The following is a 17483-nucleotide window of genomic DNA, read 5'->3' as shown; positions in this document are numbered from 1 at the left end:
ATTTGACAGGTTTACTGGAATGGGTGGTGGAGTTGCCATTTTTGTCCAACGGCAAATTAAACATAGAATTTTACCTTCTTTCAATACTAAAGTTATTAAAAGCTTGGGAATCGAAGTTGAAACCATTCATGGAATTTATTTCATCGCTGGAGCATATTTGCCATTCCAATGCACCGGCGAACAATCAAATCTCTTCAAAGGCGACTTGCAAAAACTCATAAGATATCCACCGAAATTTTTCGTAATAGGGGACTTAAATGCTAAGCATGTCCAGTGGAATTGTAGGCAAAGTAACAGTAATGGTAAAATATTTCATAATCAACTCTCAGCTGGTTACTTCACAGTTCTTCATCCCAGTAATCCGACTTGTTTCTCTTCCGTGAAAAACTCGTCTACAATTGATCTGGTTCTAACGGATCAAAGTCACATTTGTAGTGAACCGATTACACATGCTGACTTCGACTCAGATCATCTTCCTGTAACATTCAGACTTTCCAACGAAGCTATAATTAATCCAATTAGTTCTATATTCAACTATCATAGAGCTAATTGGTTGGATTACAGATCTCACATTGAAAATCATGTGGATCATGAAACTATTTTAGAAAATTCTGCGAACATCGACACAGCAATTGATAATTTCAATCATTACATTATCGAAGCAAGAAATCTTTCAGTTCCCAAAGCTCAAACTAAATTAAATTCTCCTATCATCGATGACAATCTTCAACTGCTCATTCGGTTGAAGAATGTTCGTCGACGACAATATCAACGTTCTCGTGATCCTGCTATGAAAAACATAGTTAAGGATTTAAAAAAAGAAATCAAACATAGATTTACTCTTTTGCGAAATGAAAATTTCGCTAAAGAAGTTGAACAAATTAAACCATATTCTAAACCTTTCTGGAAACTTTCTAAGGTTCTTAAGAAACCTCAGAAACCAATTCCTGCTCTCAAGGAAGGAAATCAAATACTTCTTACGAATAATATAAATCTTCTGGGTTATCCACTGGAGTTGCTCTTCTAGACATAGAAAAAGCATTCGACAGTGTTTGGCACAAAGGTTTAATAGCAAAAATGTCTGATTTCCAGTTTCCTATTTATTTGATCAAAATGATTCAAAATTATTTAACTGATCGTCTCTTCAGGTTAGCTATCGGAATTGTAAAACTGAATTGCTACCCGTACAAGCCGGTGTTCCGCAGGGTTCGAGCGTAGCTCCAATCTTGTATAATATTTTCACTTCTGATCTTCCAAATCTACCCGTTGGTTGTCAGAAATCGCTATTCTGTGACGACACAAGTCTGTTAGCCACAGGTAGAAATCTAAGAGTGATCTGCAGTCGCCTACAAAGAACTTTAAATATTTTCAGTGATTATTTGTCAAAATGGAAAATTAAACCAAATGCAGCAAAAACGCAAATAATTATCTTTCCTCATAATCCAAGAGCTTCTTTTCTTAAACCAAACAATAATCACATTCTCAAATTGAATGGCTTGGAATTGACATGGACTGATCAAGCTAAATACGTAGGTTTAACGTATGACAAAAAACTCACTTTCAAGGATCACATTGAAGGAATCCAGAATCCAGTGTAATAAATATATTGAATGTTTATATCCTCTTATAAACAGAAATTCTAAGCTCTGTCTAAAAACAAATTGTTAATCTATAAACAAATTTTCAAACCAGCCATGCTTTATGCAATACCAATTTGGTCAAGTTGTTGTTCCATCAGGAAGAAAACGCTTCAAAGGATTCAGAATAAAATTCTGAAAATGATTTTGAAGCGTCCTCCCTGGTTTAGTACAAATGAGTTACACAGACTCACAAATATAGAACCATTAGATGTAATGTCACATAATATTATAAGCAAATTCCGACAAAAATCGATGCAATCTTCAATTGAATCGATTCGCTCTCTGTGTTAGTTAGTAAGTTAGTATATAAGTTCCTTTTCCCCATTACACAATACAAGTAGGTGTAGAATTTTCCCTACACAAACATCTCAGAATTGCGGAAGCAAATAATGTCCTCATGGTAATAACCAAATCATATATAATAGGGCTGAAAAGTCACCACCTGTGGCTGAACACCCAATTGAAATCTTAATAATTTATTTTAACTCATATTCCAATAAATAGTTATTAAAAAAAAACAAAGGAATATATAAAAAAAACTAAACAGAGGCGATTTGAGTCGGGAAATTAAAATCGGCAATCCACTTGCCACCCTGCATGACGCTCCCTGGTTTTCTGGGTTGATGTTGATTTGATATCTTGTCACTACGCCGAAGATGTTTTGGGATAGTATAAAACGAATGGGGTTGCGAACTATCGAGCGGAGAAGGTCACTCGTGAAGAGAAAACTCTCTCAATATAAACAACAAGCTACAACTATAGAAAAATTTAGAATGTCTTTGACAAAAGTAGCTAAATCGGTTGCAGAGAAGTATGCACAGATCCCAATGGCTTTAGTAAACTGAAAAGTTCGTAGTTTCTTCATGGAGCCTAATTAGGTAATTGTAACTCGTTTTAAGATGACTAATAATACACAACAAATTTGTTCTATTCCAAATTTTATCTGTTCAGCCTTAGAAAATCTCACTGGCTGAAGGTATTAATAAATCTGTGGATCAGAGTAAAAGGCACTGAACTCGCAAGCCAGTTATCGTATGTTCGAATCTCTCCGGTTCTGTGGCAAAATCGGGTCAAACAGGTCGTTTACCACAACACATAACATATTGTTCGCCATATTGTATAATTCAGTCAAGAAATTAACTTATTTTCTTTCATTTACCGATTGTCATCAAAATTTTGGCTACTACTGTTCGTTCTGAAGAAAATTTGAACTTTCCCACCCATCACACACGACTGTATGTATTTAACCTATAGTGGCTCATCCCGCCGGTAAACAACAACAGCTTCGCCATATAATCTGCACCGATATAACTATTATAACCAACGTGTAAAACGATCGCGATGTATATATATATATAAAAGTGCGACATCCAACATCACCGTCATCCGTTGCTCGCGTTGGGGCGAGAAAAATCTATATAAAACAACGCCATTGGCCTCGGGAAACATCACAGTCAATATCGAAGGAAGAGTATCAAGAACACCGTCAGAAGACGATCTCGGTTCTCGGTTTTAGTCGCCCATCGTGTCACGTGTTGTGAGCTCTGCCACTTCAGTGCTTTACCTGGAATATTCCGCCGAATGCGATCAGACGAGAGAGAACTAGGTTTAGATATTAGATATAATTGAAAAGTGAAATAATTGTGATAATAAGTGCCACTATCGAATTCGCATAGACTTGAACCACCGGAACCTACAAAAGGAAAAACAAGCTGACAGAATGTGTGATATTCTATCGGCTATGTCGTATGGATTGTATCCGCACCAGCAACGACCCAAGAAGAGAATTAAAATGTACGTAATTTGTAGAAGGAAAAAAAAACATACTATCATGAACTCAGACAACCACAATATCGAACTACAGGGGGAGGCACTGGCGACGCCAGCCTGAGTTTTGTTATCATGGGAAGCTTTGTTTTGATAAACGAACAGCACTCGTCAGTTCCTGCTGTGTTGCAGTCAACTGAAGTTCATTTCAATCGTATTTGCTTATCGAAAATTGTGATTCTTGGACAAAGGAAAACAGTTCTTGTGTCGAAAGAGTTGTGAATTTGACTGCGCGAACAGGTTAGGTGGAATTAAGTAAAAATTCAATTTCAATTAATACTAATGAAACAGAAACAAAAGTACAATGCAGAGAAAGCAAAACAAAAAGGCTACCCTGCTCGAACAGCTTTCAATAGCCACGTTTCATTAACCGGGTGCGTTTACTTGTTATGCAAACCAATGAATGGTACTTTGACGAAATAACAACTGATGTAAAATGGCCCCCCGGTAAATTCAGGCTCGTCGAAAGCCTTGAAACCGTGGCCAACACAGACATCACAGTGAAACAGAAAACATTGGATTTTTGGTTTGTTTTGCTTTTCGATTTTTCGCTAATTGAAAACCTTAAATGGTCAAACGGCGATCAAAAAACACCGAGGCTCGTGTCGTGCTGCGAATGCGTATCACAACACAAAAAACCCGCCCGCCCGCGGATGACTCATGGCAGCTGTTTCTCCATGGTAGCGGTGCTTTTCCCTTTTGTCGTTAATTTTTCCGCCCTCGTTTTATGTTTAGTTTTTCGCAAATTGTTTTCGATGCTTGCGTGAAAAAGCCATCGCTCCGCTCCGTCTTGCAAAAGGGTGGGAAAGTCTTTCATTTACCTTTGATTTGATGGCTGTCTATAAAATTTCATTTTTATTTCTTTATTTTCCAGAAATATGACGATTCCCTCGAGACCAGCACCACCACCCCCGCAGGTGTCGTCCAATAAAATCAACCGTTACAGTCCGGCCACCAGTTGGGGTGATATGCCCTTCAATTCACAGCGCGCGGGAGCACCAACGGCACCGAGGCAACCACCCCTTTTCGGGGCTCAACCAAATCAGAAAGCGAAGAAGGCACCCCCACCGAGACCACCTCCACCGAAAGTGGTGCCGGCTCTCAAGAAACCCGGTCAGCCACAGTCCATCAACATTTTGTCCAACATATTCGGCCAGAAACGGAATCACAGCGGACCGAAGCCCCCGATCGCACCGAAATGTCAGATTCCGGTGAAACTACCGCCTCCGCCAAAATTGCCACCACCCTTGGGGCAACATTCAACCAACTATGGTTCTACAGCGTCCACACCCAGTAGCGGTCATGGTTCTAGCTACACGTCCGACCTCCAGCTCATCAGTTTCGATTCACCTCCTAGTTCGCCAACATTCACCCAAAAATCATGCAGCGATTGTATCAGTGTGGACAGTTTCAGTTCCGATTCGAACTACTCTTCCCCCAACAATGGCAGCATGTCGCAGACCGAGAGTGGTTTCGAGGATGATTTCGTAAATCAAAACGAACACCAGCGGTCGAAAACGACCACACCGGCATCGATGGCAGTGACGAAGGATCTCTGGGATCTGTCCGATCCCTTCGGGATGCCACCGCCTTTGAACCGGGCAACCACATCCAATCACAATATCTACGCACCTCTGAGCTCTGCCACCATCCGAGCTCCGACGGTGAACAGCAAACTGTACGAATCCGAATTTGTCGATCCACTGTGTAACGGAAAAACCGTTGTGCCCAAAGTACAAACCGTCGCGATGCCAACTATAATAAAATCTTCCACTTTAAACGCCTCTGCCACTGGCAGCAGCAACATCAGGCCAAATCCTGCATTGAAACCGAAACCAACGGTAGCACCAGTGCAACCGGTGTGGGTAACCTCGAAAGCACCTGTACCGTTGCCAACGGTGGCCACGGCCTTCCCGCCAGATAGCACCAGCTTTGACGACGGAGAGGAATCGTTAGATTCGCTACCTTCGCCTCCGATGCCAAACATTCCACCTCCACCGCCACCAGCATGCGTTGAAGTTGCTGATATCAAGGAAGTCGCGAGCTCGGAGGCCGCTTCTCGCCAGGAACCGTACGGAATCGCAATGTATGACTTTAATGGTGAAACCGACGAAGATCTCGATTTTAGGGTGAGTAACTCGAATATGAGTTTTTGTTTTTGCTTCGTTTTGATGGTTGTGACGCCCCGGATGAGAAAGTGTGCCTTTATTAATTCCGTCTCTAAAGGAGCGAAATTTATTGTCGTATTTACTCACTAAGACGGCATGACCTTCGGGTTCAAAATGAAGGAAAAAAAAGACGATCGAAACGAAGAGCAGTGGCAAAAACCTGCATTAGGTACCGCGTTGTTGTTGTTGTGCACCGCTCGGTTGACGGTGAAGTTTCACGACCGCGGAGGCGTGAAATTTTCTGCGAGACTTTATGCCGGCTCGCCGTTTGCCGCTTTGAACCTGAGCCAACAGTCAACAGTTTTCTTTGTGGCGTGTTTACGTAAATAAGCGGTACATGTGTTTTTGATCGGGACTAAGCAGTAAATAGTTTACTGCGAAAAGAAAACTGAATCAAGTATGCGCGATTTGTTCGCGGAAATGATAGGACCTTGGGATGGTTCAATCTGCTTTTAATATGGGGTGGGGAGGGCGAGAGGAACAATTGAAATGGTACAGTGAACTGGGAAAACCGGGAAAAGAACGCCGGTTCATTTTCAAGACATTTAATAAAAGAATGAAACTAAAGATGGTTCAGGTTTCGGGTATTTAATCCCCAAACTCAACCCGAAAATGAACCCGAAGGGCTCGGATTAGGTTAGGATTTAGAAATAAAAATTAGGCAGGATTGAGTCTGATACCGGTGAAAATTGTTTATTTTCAATAGGATATGAGTCGTTTTCGGGTTTGAGAATTTTCATACCCGATTAAGTTTAATGGAAACGGAAACGTGAAGCTGAATCAAAAGTTGTTCAGTGATTAGCCTTTTCGTGATCAATTCGATATGTGAAACTAATTTGACGTTTCGTCGTCGACTCACCCCTACCCAACACTTCACATAGAATCAATTACAACTTATCAGTTCAACATGAGCTGATAAAAGGACGTAAAACTTTGAGCAATATTTTTAAAATGCCTTTAATGACTACAGGACCACAGAGATTCGTATTTTCTTTCGTATTTAGGGCATATTATTCCCTATTTTTGAGTCTAACCAAATATACTAATTCATAAATAATTTTATGATTCTATAATTTTAAAGAATTAGAACTAGAGCATAAATTAGATTATATTTAATTTCCGTCCGTTTTGTTACTCCTCTTCATAAATCTAATTTTAGCATCACAAATTTCGTATGGAAACTATGTAAATTTGTTTTATCAAGCGAATATCCGTTTCTCAACTGAATCAGCGTAACTCAATAACTTTTTTTTACCACACTCAAGAATAAATTCTGTGTAAATAGTCAAATGACAAATGATCTTAACATTTGATTTGGTTCGATTCAAAGAAAAATTGTTTGAATCAACTTTGAATATATCAGTCGTGAATGGCATAAACTTTTTTATGTGTCCAAGCTCAGACTCAGTGCACGTTCTGATTTTCCATAATTCGTGACATACGGGTGTTTATAATATTTCGAACTGAGCTCGGCCCGGCGGTTCAGAGTGTAAGACGCTGGTCCTACAAGCCAGATGTAGTATGTTCTAGTCTCACCTGGGAAGAATTTCTAGTGCCCGTAGGATTGTAGCACTGAGCATGCAATAGTCCGTCCTATACACTTGCGAGAGTCGGCTGCGAAGTCTGTTGAAACAGAAGTTTAACGATTTAATAATTTTAGATGGTTTGACGTAATACCATGTCTGACTGCGTTTTAAAGTGTCTAATAACAAGTTTCAGAGAGGCGAATTGGTAGCGCATATGCACGGAATGTATAAGAACGCATGTTCGCGTCCTGTCTCTGAGCGTATCTTTTTCCAATAAATCATCTTTTCTGTTAGTTTTTCATTAATTTGGCTTCTCTAATGTATGTTTCCACTCAGTCATTGCAAAAAACTAAAAAGAAGTTTAAGTTATCAGGTGTACAACTTTTTCGATAGGTGGCTGTACCGGCTGAGGCTGGTCAAAATACATAGATGATAATGCCTTTAAAGTGAGTGTGTACAGTGCCTAACGAATTGTCATCGCCGTTTCAGTGACAGTTGTTGATGTTTTCGTATTATTCACGCTCGAAAATGTCTGTTTAAGTGCCCAATTCCCGCCATTTGCGGGAAGTTTTACTTTTTTTTAAATTCGAAAAAAAATGCAGCAGAAGCGCATCGAATGCTCTCAGAAACTTACGGTGATGCTGCTTTGAGTAAAAGAACGTGTCGGGAGTGGTTTCAACGTTTTTAAAAACGGCGATTTCGATGTCGAAGGCAAACATGGTGGTGGAAGAGAACCCTCAAAGATCAAGGATCAGCTCGGTGTGATTTACTACGAGCTCTTAAAACCGGGTGAAACCATCACAGGAACCGAACGCAATTGATGCGTCTTAGTCGCGCGCTAGAAGAAAAGCGACCACAATATCAAGAGCGACATGACAAAGTCATCCTCCAGCACGAAAATGCTCGGCCTCACGTCGCAAAAGAGGTCAAAAAGTACCTGGAAACGCTGAAATGGGAAGTCTTGCACCACCCGCTGTATTCCCCAGATGTCGCCCCTTCTGACTGCCACCTATTCCGTTCGATGGCACACGGCCTGGCAGATCAACATTTTCAATCCTTCGAAGAGTTGGAAAAAATGGATTGCTTCTTGGATAGCGTCAAAAGAGGACTCCTTTTTCCGAACCGGGATCCGAAAATTGCCGGAAAGATTGGAGCGACGGACAATACCTTGAATAATACATCTGTAAGCACTTTTTCGCAATAAATCTTCTAATTTTGAAAAAAAAAAAACGGCGGAAGCAAAGTTGTACACCTGATAATTCCAAACTATCTTCTAATGGTTCACTATTACAAAAAATCCTATCCTTAAATCCTATGTAAATTTCAAATTTGCTAAACGTTGGAAACACTATTGTCACCTACTCGACTGTTCGCCGCAATCTTTCAAATCTTTCCACTACGGTCCGGAATGATAACAAAATCCTCCTGCCTGTTATAGAAATATTCCAACTATAACAATTTTAACACTTATCATGCGATTTCTCTAAGTTTTAAGAGCAACTATTTTCCATGTCACATAAATCACACGAGAATTCGATTGAAATAAACCAAAAACAAACTTGTCATTTTAACCAACAGCAAAACAAAAATCTAGCGTGAAGTGAATGTTGCACCCAAAATTGTGTCTCATGTGAAAGCGGCATCCAAATCGTGGTGACAGCTCGTGTCGATCGTGGTGACATCGCAGAGTGAGCAAATTTTACACACAGTTCATATGTGAGCCTGTATTTCTGGGGTGGAATCATGTAAGGTGATTATCACCAAGTGATTATCACTTTTGAAAATTTGGAATCATGTAAGGTGATAATCACCAAGTTCTGTCACCACTGCTGAGAGGCTAACATCACTATCAAACGTTGGCATTACGTAAGGTGATAGTCACCGCGATTTAATCACCTTCATGTCAAAATGGCAATTTAGTTATCACTTTCAGTAGTGATTTGATTTTTTGAGAAGTGGCTTTATAAATTATTGTCCGTTAGGTGAATTTCAAGCCACTGATATAAACAACCTACCAATATTGGTCGGAGAGGATAATTTTTTAATAAAATTCGTACTGATATTGTGTCAGAATTAAATACCAAAATGAAAAGTAACTTAGTTTATATAGTTTAAAGAATTCATAGAATGAACGGTAGTATTTATCAATTAAATCAATTCATTTATGTTATAATTATTATTTGAAGGAATATCATTGGGGTATTCGTAAAGTCAAAGATAAATTGCTTTCTGGAAAAGTGATAAGTTTATTAATGTAGACATCTCCTGTTGCACATAACGTAACATAAAAAAATCTATGCTAACATTTTCAGTAGAATTAGATGGCCGTGACTTAGTAAGCGACATATCAGTCTCGTTCAACTGAACGAGTAAAAAAGATTAAACTGCGTTCTTAATTTTCTTCTTGTGAGTTGAACTAAATAAGGCAATATTTTTGGACAATTAGTTGCTGCTAATCATAGTGGATATTCGTAGTACCGGTGGGTAAAATTTCCAAAATGGAGGTAGCATTTGAAAGCTCTGTGAAATGCCATAATCGTAAAGTGAATGAAAACTATACAAGAAATTATTTAACGGATCTTTCTCATTAGAGAGGAATGCCATCCGTTGTGAAACATCAAGAAGATCTAACAATTCGTGTCATTTCAAAGCTAGCAAATTTATCCCAAAGAATTGACTGTGACATTGATTTCCATTGAAACATAAAAATCGGCGCTAAATTAAACCAACAAGTGATTTTTTTTTATTTGTTTGTGCGCAGGTAATTTTTTTCAACGTTACTCTTCGATCCATACAAATCATCATTGATAAACATGACTCGAATTAATGAAAAAAATTGAAACCTAAAGGAATAAAACTTAAGATTTTAAAATATTATATGGGTATACGCCACTTTCATATGTTACTCCTCCTAATATCAACGGTATACGCCACATTCATATTTTACTCCTGAAAAATTGACGTTTCTTGACAGGTGATAAATGGAGTGAAGTTGGCTCAATCACCGGTGATGGTGATAGCAAAAGTGATCACCTTCGGTGATTCCAAACATTCTGGTGATCACCTCGTTATCACTAGGAGGTGATAGTCACTTATCACCTTACATGATTCCACCCCTGTTTTCTGTGGAAAAAAACATGTGAGGTCTCCAAACTTCTTGATAAGTGCTAGACAGGAAACGTACAGAGCACCAATTCAAAATGGTAAGAGTTGCACTGCACTATTCAATCGAAAACATACAGCAGGTATTAATCCATCTGGTCTTTTGCGATGATTTGAAATTTCTACGAGAGCCACTACTTATATTTCTGGAATAGCGAATAAGAACAAACATTTTTAAGTGAAAATGTCTTTATTGTTTTTCAAAGTATTTTCCATTATGATCGATACACTTTTGCATGCGTTCGAACCATTCCGAAAAGCACTTTTGCCACTGTGAAGATCCTCGAAAACACGGTTTTTGAATGCTTCAGCAATATCTTCTGGTGCCAAAAATCGTTGACCACGCATTTTTTTTCTTGATATGCGAAAGTAAAACGAAATCTTTGGGTGCCAAGTCAGGGCTGTACGGTGTTTAAGCCATCAATTCGACGTTTTGGCCGGTCAAAAAGGTGCTGGTTTAAGCTGATATCAAATGCACGCTTGTGGAATGCCCCTTGCATTATCAGTTCAAGCACAGCATTGATGGTTTCTGGCAAAATAACTGAATCGATTGATTGTTGATCCAAAACTAAACTCACAATTGTCTATTAATTATACAAAAAATTAGCTTTCTTCTTGGTTTGCATCCAGCTACTTGTTTTGCTTACAAAAAGATAAAAAAAATATTCACCATCCATTAATCGCTACAACTTAAATATCTTACAGACCAACGATAAAATTTATCTGCTGAAGCGACTGAATGAGGAATGGCTGCTTGGTCGGAATCGACAAGGCTGTGAAGGAATGTTTCCTGCCAACTATATCGAAGTGCGGGTGCCCTTGCCTGGTGAACGTTTGCCAACCAATTCCAACAACAACAACACGGCTTCTGCTGACCATGGTGATATTAGTCCGATTAGTGTAACCAATAGTTTTAGCCATCCGCGGGTACGGGTACTGTACACGTTCAACGCAGAAATGCCGGAAGACCTCACCATTATTGTACGTATTTATGCGTTGCTAAGACCTACATCCACTTTTAACTACTAATCTTCGTTTATTCGTTTCCAGGAGAATGAATTCGTGACCGTGATGTACCAGGTAAACCAGGAATGGCTATTTGGAGACATGTACGGACAACAGGGCCAATTTCCGGCCAACTTTGTCGAGTACGTTCCACCGAATCTACCACCGATGCCGGCAAGCGGAACATAAGCTATCACTACGTCATTGACTTGTGTTATAAAACCACGTTATGCTTTTGAAAGCATCTATTTGTGATCGAATATTGGATTTTAGTGCCCTCCCTCGCAACGAGCAGGTCTGTGGAAGAAGAAATACGTGAGCGAGATGTCTAGATTAAATATGATACGCTATTTTATCGTCCTAGATATAAATTGCCGTTTTTGTAATCCGTATAGTGTAGCATAACATATCGATCACTGGGGAGCTTTTTATAGAATTTTACACGCTAAAGCACTGAACACATAAGCAAACAAAAACTAGACAAAAGGCCATTAACTGAGGGTAGCCACAAAACCTTTAGTTGTAAGCATTTTTTGATAACATTCTGTATATATTTTGTTACATCAAATACATATTTTGTGCAAGCTCGAGAACATGCTGCTCAGAATGGAATTGTTCCATGGCGTGTTGTTCCTTATGAGATTGACGATTTGGATTGTAGATTGTTGCAGTGTGAGCGAATATTGTAATGAAAAGAGTTAACATTTTTGGAAAAACCATTGATTGGATTGGTATGGCGCGATACGAATATGCATAATAAAATACAAATACATAAGATTAATCGTATAGATCTGAATCTAGCGATTTTCACTATTTTGCTACTACTAAAAGGAGTTTATAACCTAAAAATTGTACTAGCGGTAAGGCTAATCATAACTTATTAAAAACATAAGATTCTTTACGCTAAGCATCATGATATTTTGTAGGGTTTTTTTCTAATCTTACTCAATAAATGTGTGCATCTCATGAATTTATTCTTTCATTCTATCCGAAAATAATTCCACTCCATCGATCTTCAGTTTATATCGATAAGCTCCGTCCTAGTTCTAGTGTCCGTCACTGACAAGAGTTTCTATGCCCAAGTGTACTTTAACTGTATTGCGGCCCTTACACGAGACTATTACCCCTATTCTGTATTTCGATCGAATCGGATTTTGTCGAACGAATGTAAAAATTTGCATTCTGTAAATCGATCGAGAGATGCTTTTGTATGGAAAACTCGAACTCGTTTCGAGCTACAGAATGCAAAATTTCTTATTCGATCGAAACAATCCGATTCGAACGAAATACAGAATCGGGATGTATATTATTGGCCAAGTATTGTCAATACTGTCAATCCAATCCGCTTGGAGATGACCCCTAGTCTGTAAGTCGATCGATTCGAAATATTCCGATCGAATGTGCAATTTCAACATTACTCGATCGACTTGCGTACGTATTACTTCTGTTCGGTTCTGAATCGTTCTAATTTGTTTATACAAGTGTGACGGTTTCGTTTACTAAGAAATGACTAGCGAACCCCTGAACACTTCGTAGCGCAATAATATTAGATTAAATGTAAATAAATCAAAACAATTTTCAATCAATTTTAATGGTTATCGTCAAAAAGACGGAGCCTTTTCATATTGCGGACCACAGGTTGAAAATAGCTGTTCCACGATAAAAACGTGTTTTGTTTCTCCATTTTCGCTGTAAAGATATGTCAAACCGATAGTTTGCCGACACGCGAACAGGCAACATATAATTTTTCATCTAAAAACTCAAACTTCATGACACAATTTCATTGACGGTATCATTGGAATCGTTCCCTCGATAACATTTGCCATTAACCTTTTAACTTTGATTTTTTTTCTGCACTTGCTTCTGTACTTTCTGTACTTATTGCTGTACTTTCTGAACCTGTTTCTATACTTTCTGCTCTTGTTTCTGAATTTTATGTACCATTTATTGTACTTTCTGTACCTGTTTCAGTACTCTGTACTTGTTCTCTACATGTTCCTGTCCTCTTTGCACATGCTCCAGTATTTTCAATACTTCTCACATGCCTGTACTTTCTGTATTTTTATACTAACAGGTACACGGACACCTTCCACATTTGTACCTGTGCGTTCTGCACTTGTTTGTTCCCCTTACTTCTGTACTTACAGCTGTCCAGGCGAACTTCGTACCGCAAAAAAAAATATCTTTGGACGGAAATTATTTCGAGCATTCACAAAATCAGAATAATCAAACCACCTATGTGAAAGTTGGTTTCAGAAGAGTGTGGTCATGATTGTTCGCGATCAATGAAGTTGAATAAAAAAAAATGAATCAACAATTGTTTTTAATTCGATCTCATCAATTTTTCAGTTTGTGAAAAAGTCGATGAATCGTTTCAAATAGGTGAAAAATGTCAATGGTTAGAGTATATTGTACGAAATTGTTCACAGCCACAAAACGCAAATAATTTGACATTTCTAAGTACTCTTCAAAAACCGATGGTTAGAGAAAAATGTACCCAAAAATGTCTCGAACGGGTTGATATAATTTAGATCGTGTTGGGGACAATTGAAAACGTTTGGGGTCAAATGAATAAGTACTTGAAATTTGAAACATTCGCCAAAATTGGGACGTCATTTTCAGAAAAATATTGAATGAATCAATGAAAAGATTATGATGTAGAAACACTAAGGTAAAACTAAGAGATTTTCCTTGCAATTTGCTTTCTAATGATTTATATTAGACTAAGCGCACACAATAAGTGGTAATTAGATATCAATGAATAGCTTTCTTCAAGTTTCGCCTTCGGCTCATCAGCGCTTAAAGCAGTTTAAATTGAGCTGCCATCTCCGCCTAACAGATCAATTTGAAGCCGAAGGCGAAACGTGAACAAAGCTAAAATAAAATATGTGGTTTTCTGCACAAACCCAAAAAAACCCCTGAATATCAATGATTAGTTGATAATTGATTATAGTTCAAGAAGATTACTATAATGGATTGAGACTGTTATATTTATATTTCATATTATGTGAAGAATGTTCAAATTGGTAAGATCAATATCAAATTAAAATTCAAGCGTCGTTTCCCCAAGCAAAAAAAAATCAACAGTACATGAAAAATATCCACTTTATTAGTGCTCTAATGTACGCATGGCACATTTTAGCAACTTGAACGTACAGAATAAATACTGAGAAAACTATCTCGCTGCTTAAAAGCTGTACAAGGAACTACTTCAAAGTTTGTTCAAACAATTGAATGTTGCTTCGGGTGAACATTCAAATGTGAGTAATTCCATAAAAACGGACTGTTTAGAATGCTTCGTATGCTGCTTAAGACAATTTTTTTTCAAATCGATTACCTGAAGTAAGTCACATCTGGAACGGAATACGTGGCATCTTATATCCATTATGTCGAAGCCATTGGAGAGGGATCTCGGATTCAAAGGATAAGAGTCGGTGAGTCTGTTCATTTGTTCTATTTTTACTAAACAGAAGTTTTTCACATTTTCACATTGATTTTTGTTGATATTTCTTTATTTTTTGGGCTAAAGAGAATGTGTGTCGAAATCCATTGATTGAAGGTTAATTATTCAGCAAAATATTGGAGAGAAACGTCAACAACTTAGTCGTTTGACAGTTCTGCTCTCCGGAAACATAAATTCGAACAAATATTTTTTGGTCGAGACGAAATTCGACGGGTCAGCAAGTTGGAAATAAAGAAACACGTGAATCAAGTAGGCCCAGTAAAATTTCATCTCAAATCAGCTCGTTTGGCGTCAAACGATTTTATTAATAATCTAGTATTCATATTTTGCTCTCCAGCGGGCAAACATTGCACAATTCGACACGCGCCAAAAAATCATCGGTGATCTAGCATGCATTGAGTGGAAAATTTCAAATTCCAACGAACCAATTTTTTAGTTTTTCTCTACTTTCCCGAATAATTTTCATTATATGCTATAGCCCAAAACCTCCGCATAAACGTCACCATTCGAACAAAAAAAAAATCATTTGTAGTTCGGTCCACGCATACCGGAGAACATTGGCTACACACACTTTTTCCGCTATTATTTTATACTAGCTGACCCGTCGAACTTCGTTTCGCCCAAAAATTATTTGTTCGAATTAATGTTTTCGGACAGCAGAATTTTCAAAATTGTCAAACGACTAAGTGGTTAACGTTTATCTCCATTATTTTTCTGATTACTTAACCTACAATCAACGGAATTCGCGAAACATTCACTTTAGTTCAAAAAGAGATATTACCAAAAATTATGTGAAATACTTCTGTTATGCAAAAATTGAGCAAATTCACAGATTGTCATCCACTCCTTTGAGTCAATGCACTGAACATAGATCCCTCTCTAATGGCTTCGACATAAGGGATATAAGGTTACACGTTTCCTCTTCCAGATGTGATTCTTGCTTCGGTAATCGAGTTATTTATTCGGTAGGATATATTACAATTTGTATTTAACCCAAGTAACCAAAGGTTCGTAAAAAAAGATTTGGCTTAAGCAGAATGCAAAGCATTCCGAACAGTCAGATTTTAAGGAAATACTCATACTTCAATGCTCACCCGACGCAACAGAATAAACTTTGAAGCAGTTCCTTGTACAACTTTTAAGCAGCTAGACAGTTTTCTCAGAACTTTTTCTGTACGTTCAAGTTACCAAAAATGCCACGCGTGCTATAGAGCTCAAATAAAGTGGTTATTTTTCAGGTACTGTGGAATTTTTGTTTGCTTAGAGAGACGACGCTTAAATTTTAATTTGATTTTGATGTTCAAACATTCTTCACAGAATATGAAATATAAAATGGCAGTCTCAATTCATTCTGGTAATAATCCTGAACATTGATATCTAATTGCCACTTATTGTGTGCGCTTGGTCTAATCTTAATCATTAGATAGCAAGGGTAAACTTAGTTTGACCTTAGCGCTTTATTTCATTCAAAAGTTTTCTGATTTGTTAAACTCGGGCCCGCGATGACCAATATTTTTCGTCTCACTCCATAGAAACACAATTCATCAACTGGTAAATGATATCAGAAATTTTTCGCCTGTCTACAGCGGCTTTCTAGAACAGCCATATCCGTCATTGAGTCATTTGGCAAGCAATAATTTTAATACCCAATTAAGCACATGGCTCAAAATGATGCATGTGAAATTTCCACTACTAATTGCCAAACGATTTTTTCAACGATCTAGAATTCTTTTTTTCGACGGCCAAGCACTTATGCAACTCGTTGCGCGTCAGACATCAATCGTAGATCTAGCAATCATTGGCGACAATTCGACGTGAACATTTCATAAGGGCACATAAACCAATGAGAGATTCTCTATGTTTACTTTCTCTTCTGTTAATAACACCTAAATTTTCACGTTCACCTACCAAATTTGCATATAGAATGAAAGAAAATATCTCCAGCTTTGTAATAGTATCATACATGTAACGAACAATTGCGTAATAACGTGGATATAATCGAAAGAGAAAGTAAACAAAGAGAATCTGTCAATTGTTTTAAGGCCCTTTTGAAATGTTCACGTCGAATTGTCCATACAAAACAACTTTATGGATTTTTCCACTTTTCCGGCAAGTTTTTCTATGTACGAACCTGGTGGGGGTAAAAACTGATCAAACAAAAAAAGGATCATGTTAATCTGTCCATCCGTTCTTACGTGATGCGATTACAAATAATGATTGATTACAAAGAACGTATAATGTACGGTGACGGAAGAAGCCGGACCGTCTGAATCGTACTTAAGTAGTGTTGACAGCTTTGATGGTTAGGGCATGCTCAGGAGTGTTCCAGTTCTAGATGCATAATTTATGTCAGTTTTGGATAAGACCGTATACGGTCCATCGCCTAAATAGACTTTTAAAACATTTGTTCACAATTGCATACGGTTTTTTTGTAGATTTATTAAATAAAAGTACCCACCAAATGTCCAAGATATTGGCTACGATAGCACTAGCACTGAAAATCAAGCTTACCTATTTTTTGAGGAGAAATCACTCATTGTCGAGCTCTTCTATAAGTTACCTAAAATTAGGTCGTTATCTATGTACTTCGACTTGATAATGAAAAATGGGTAGCGTGCTTTGAAATGGCATAACACTTTGGGTAAACTTACATTTACCTACATTTTGAGGTCATCACTCGTTACCTAAAATT

General features: G+C 38.0%; 1 protein-coding gene across 3 annotated transcripts in view; it reads left to right on the top strand.

Annotated features, from left to right (window-relative positions):
- The window catches only part of LOC131427874 (uncharacterized), a 45952-nt gene extending 33654 nt beyond the window's left edge, over positions 1 to 12298 (top strand). Inside the window, exons 1-4 of one of the 3 annotated variants that reach the window (XM_058591434.1) lie at positions 3078 to 3434; positions 4342 to 5596; positions 11029 to 11304; positions 11374 to 12298. In XM_058591434.1, coding sequence (XP_058447417.1) covers positions 3361 to 3434; positions 4342 to 5596; positions 11029 to 11304; positions 11374 to 11517 — 1749 coding nt within the window. In that variant the 5' untranslated portion in view covers positions 3078 to 3360 and the 3' untranslated portion in view covers positions 11518 to 12298. Of the gene's footprint in view, positions 1 to 3077; positions 3435 to 3564; positions 3708 to 4341; positions 5597 to 11028; positions 11305 to 11373 lie in introns of those variants that run through there. The other 2 variants (XM_058591436.1, XM_058591435.1) reach the window with 2 other exon arrangements.
- The last annotated feature ends 5185 nt before the right edge of the window (positions 12299 to 17483 follow it).

This window comes from Malaya genurostris, chromosome 2 (genome assembly GCF_030247185.1).
Source record: "Malaya genurostris strain Urasoe2022 chromosome 2, Malgen_1.1, whole genome shotgun sequence".
In the NCBI taxonomy this organism is placed as follows: Eukaryota; Metazoa; Arthropoda; class Insecta; order Diptera; family Culicidae; genus Malaya; species Malaya genurostris.
This window is presented reverse-complemented; position numbering and strand designations above follow the sequence as displayed.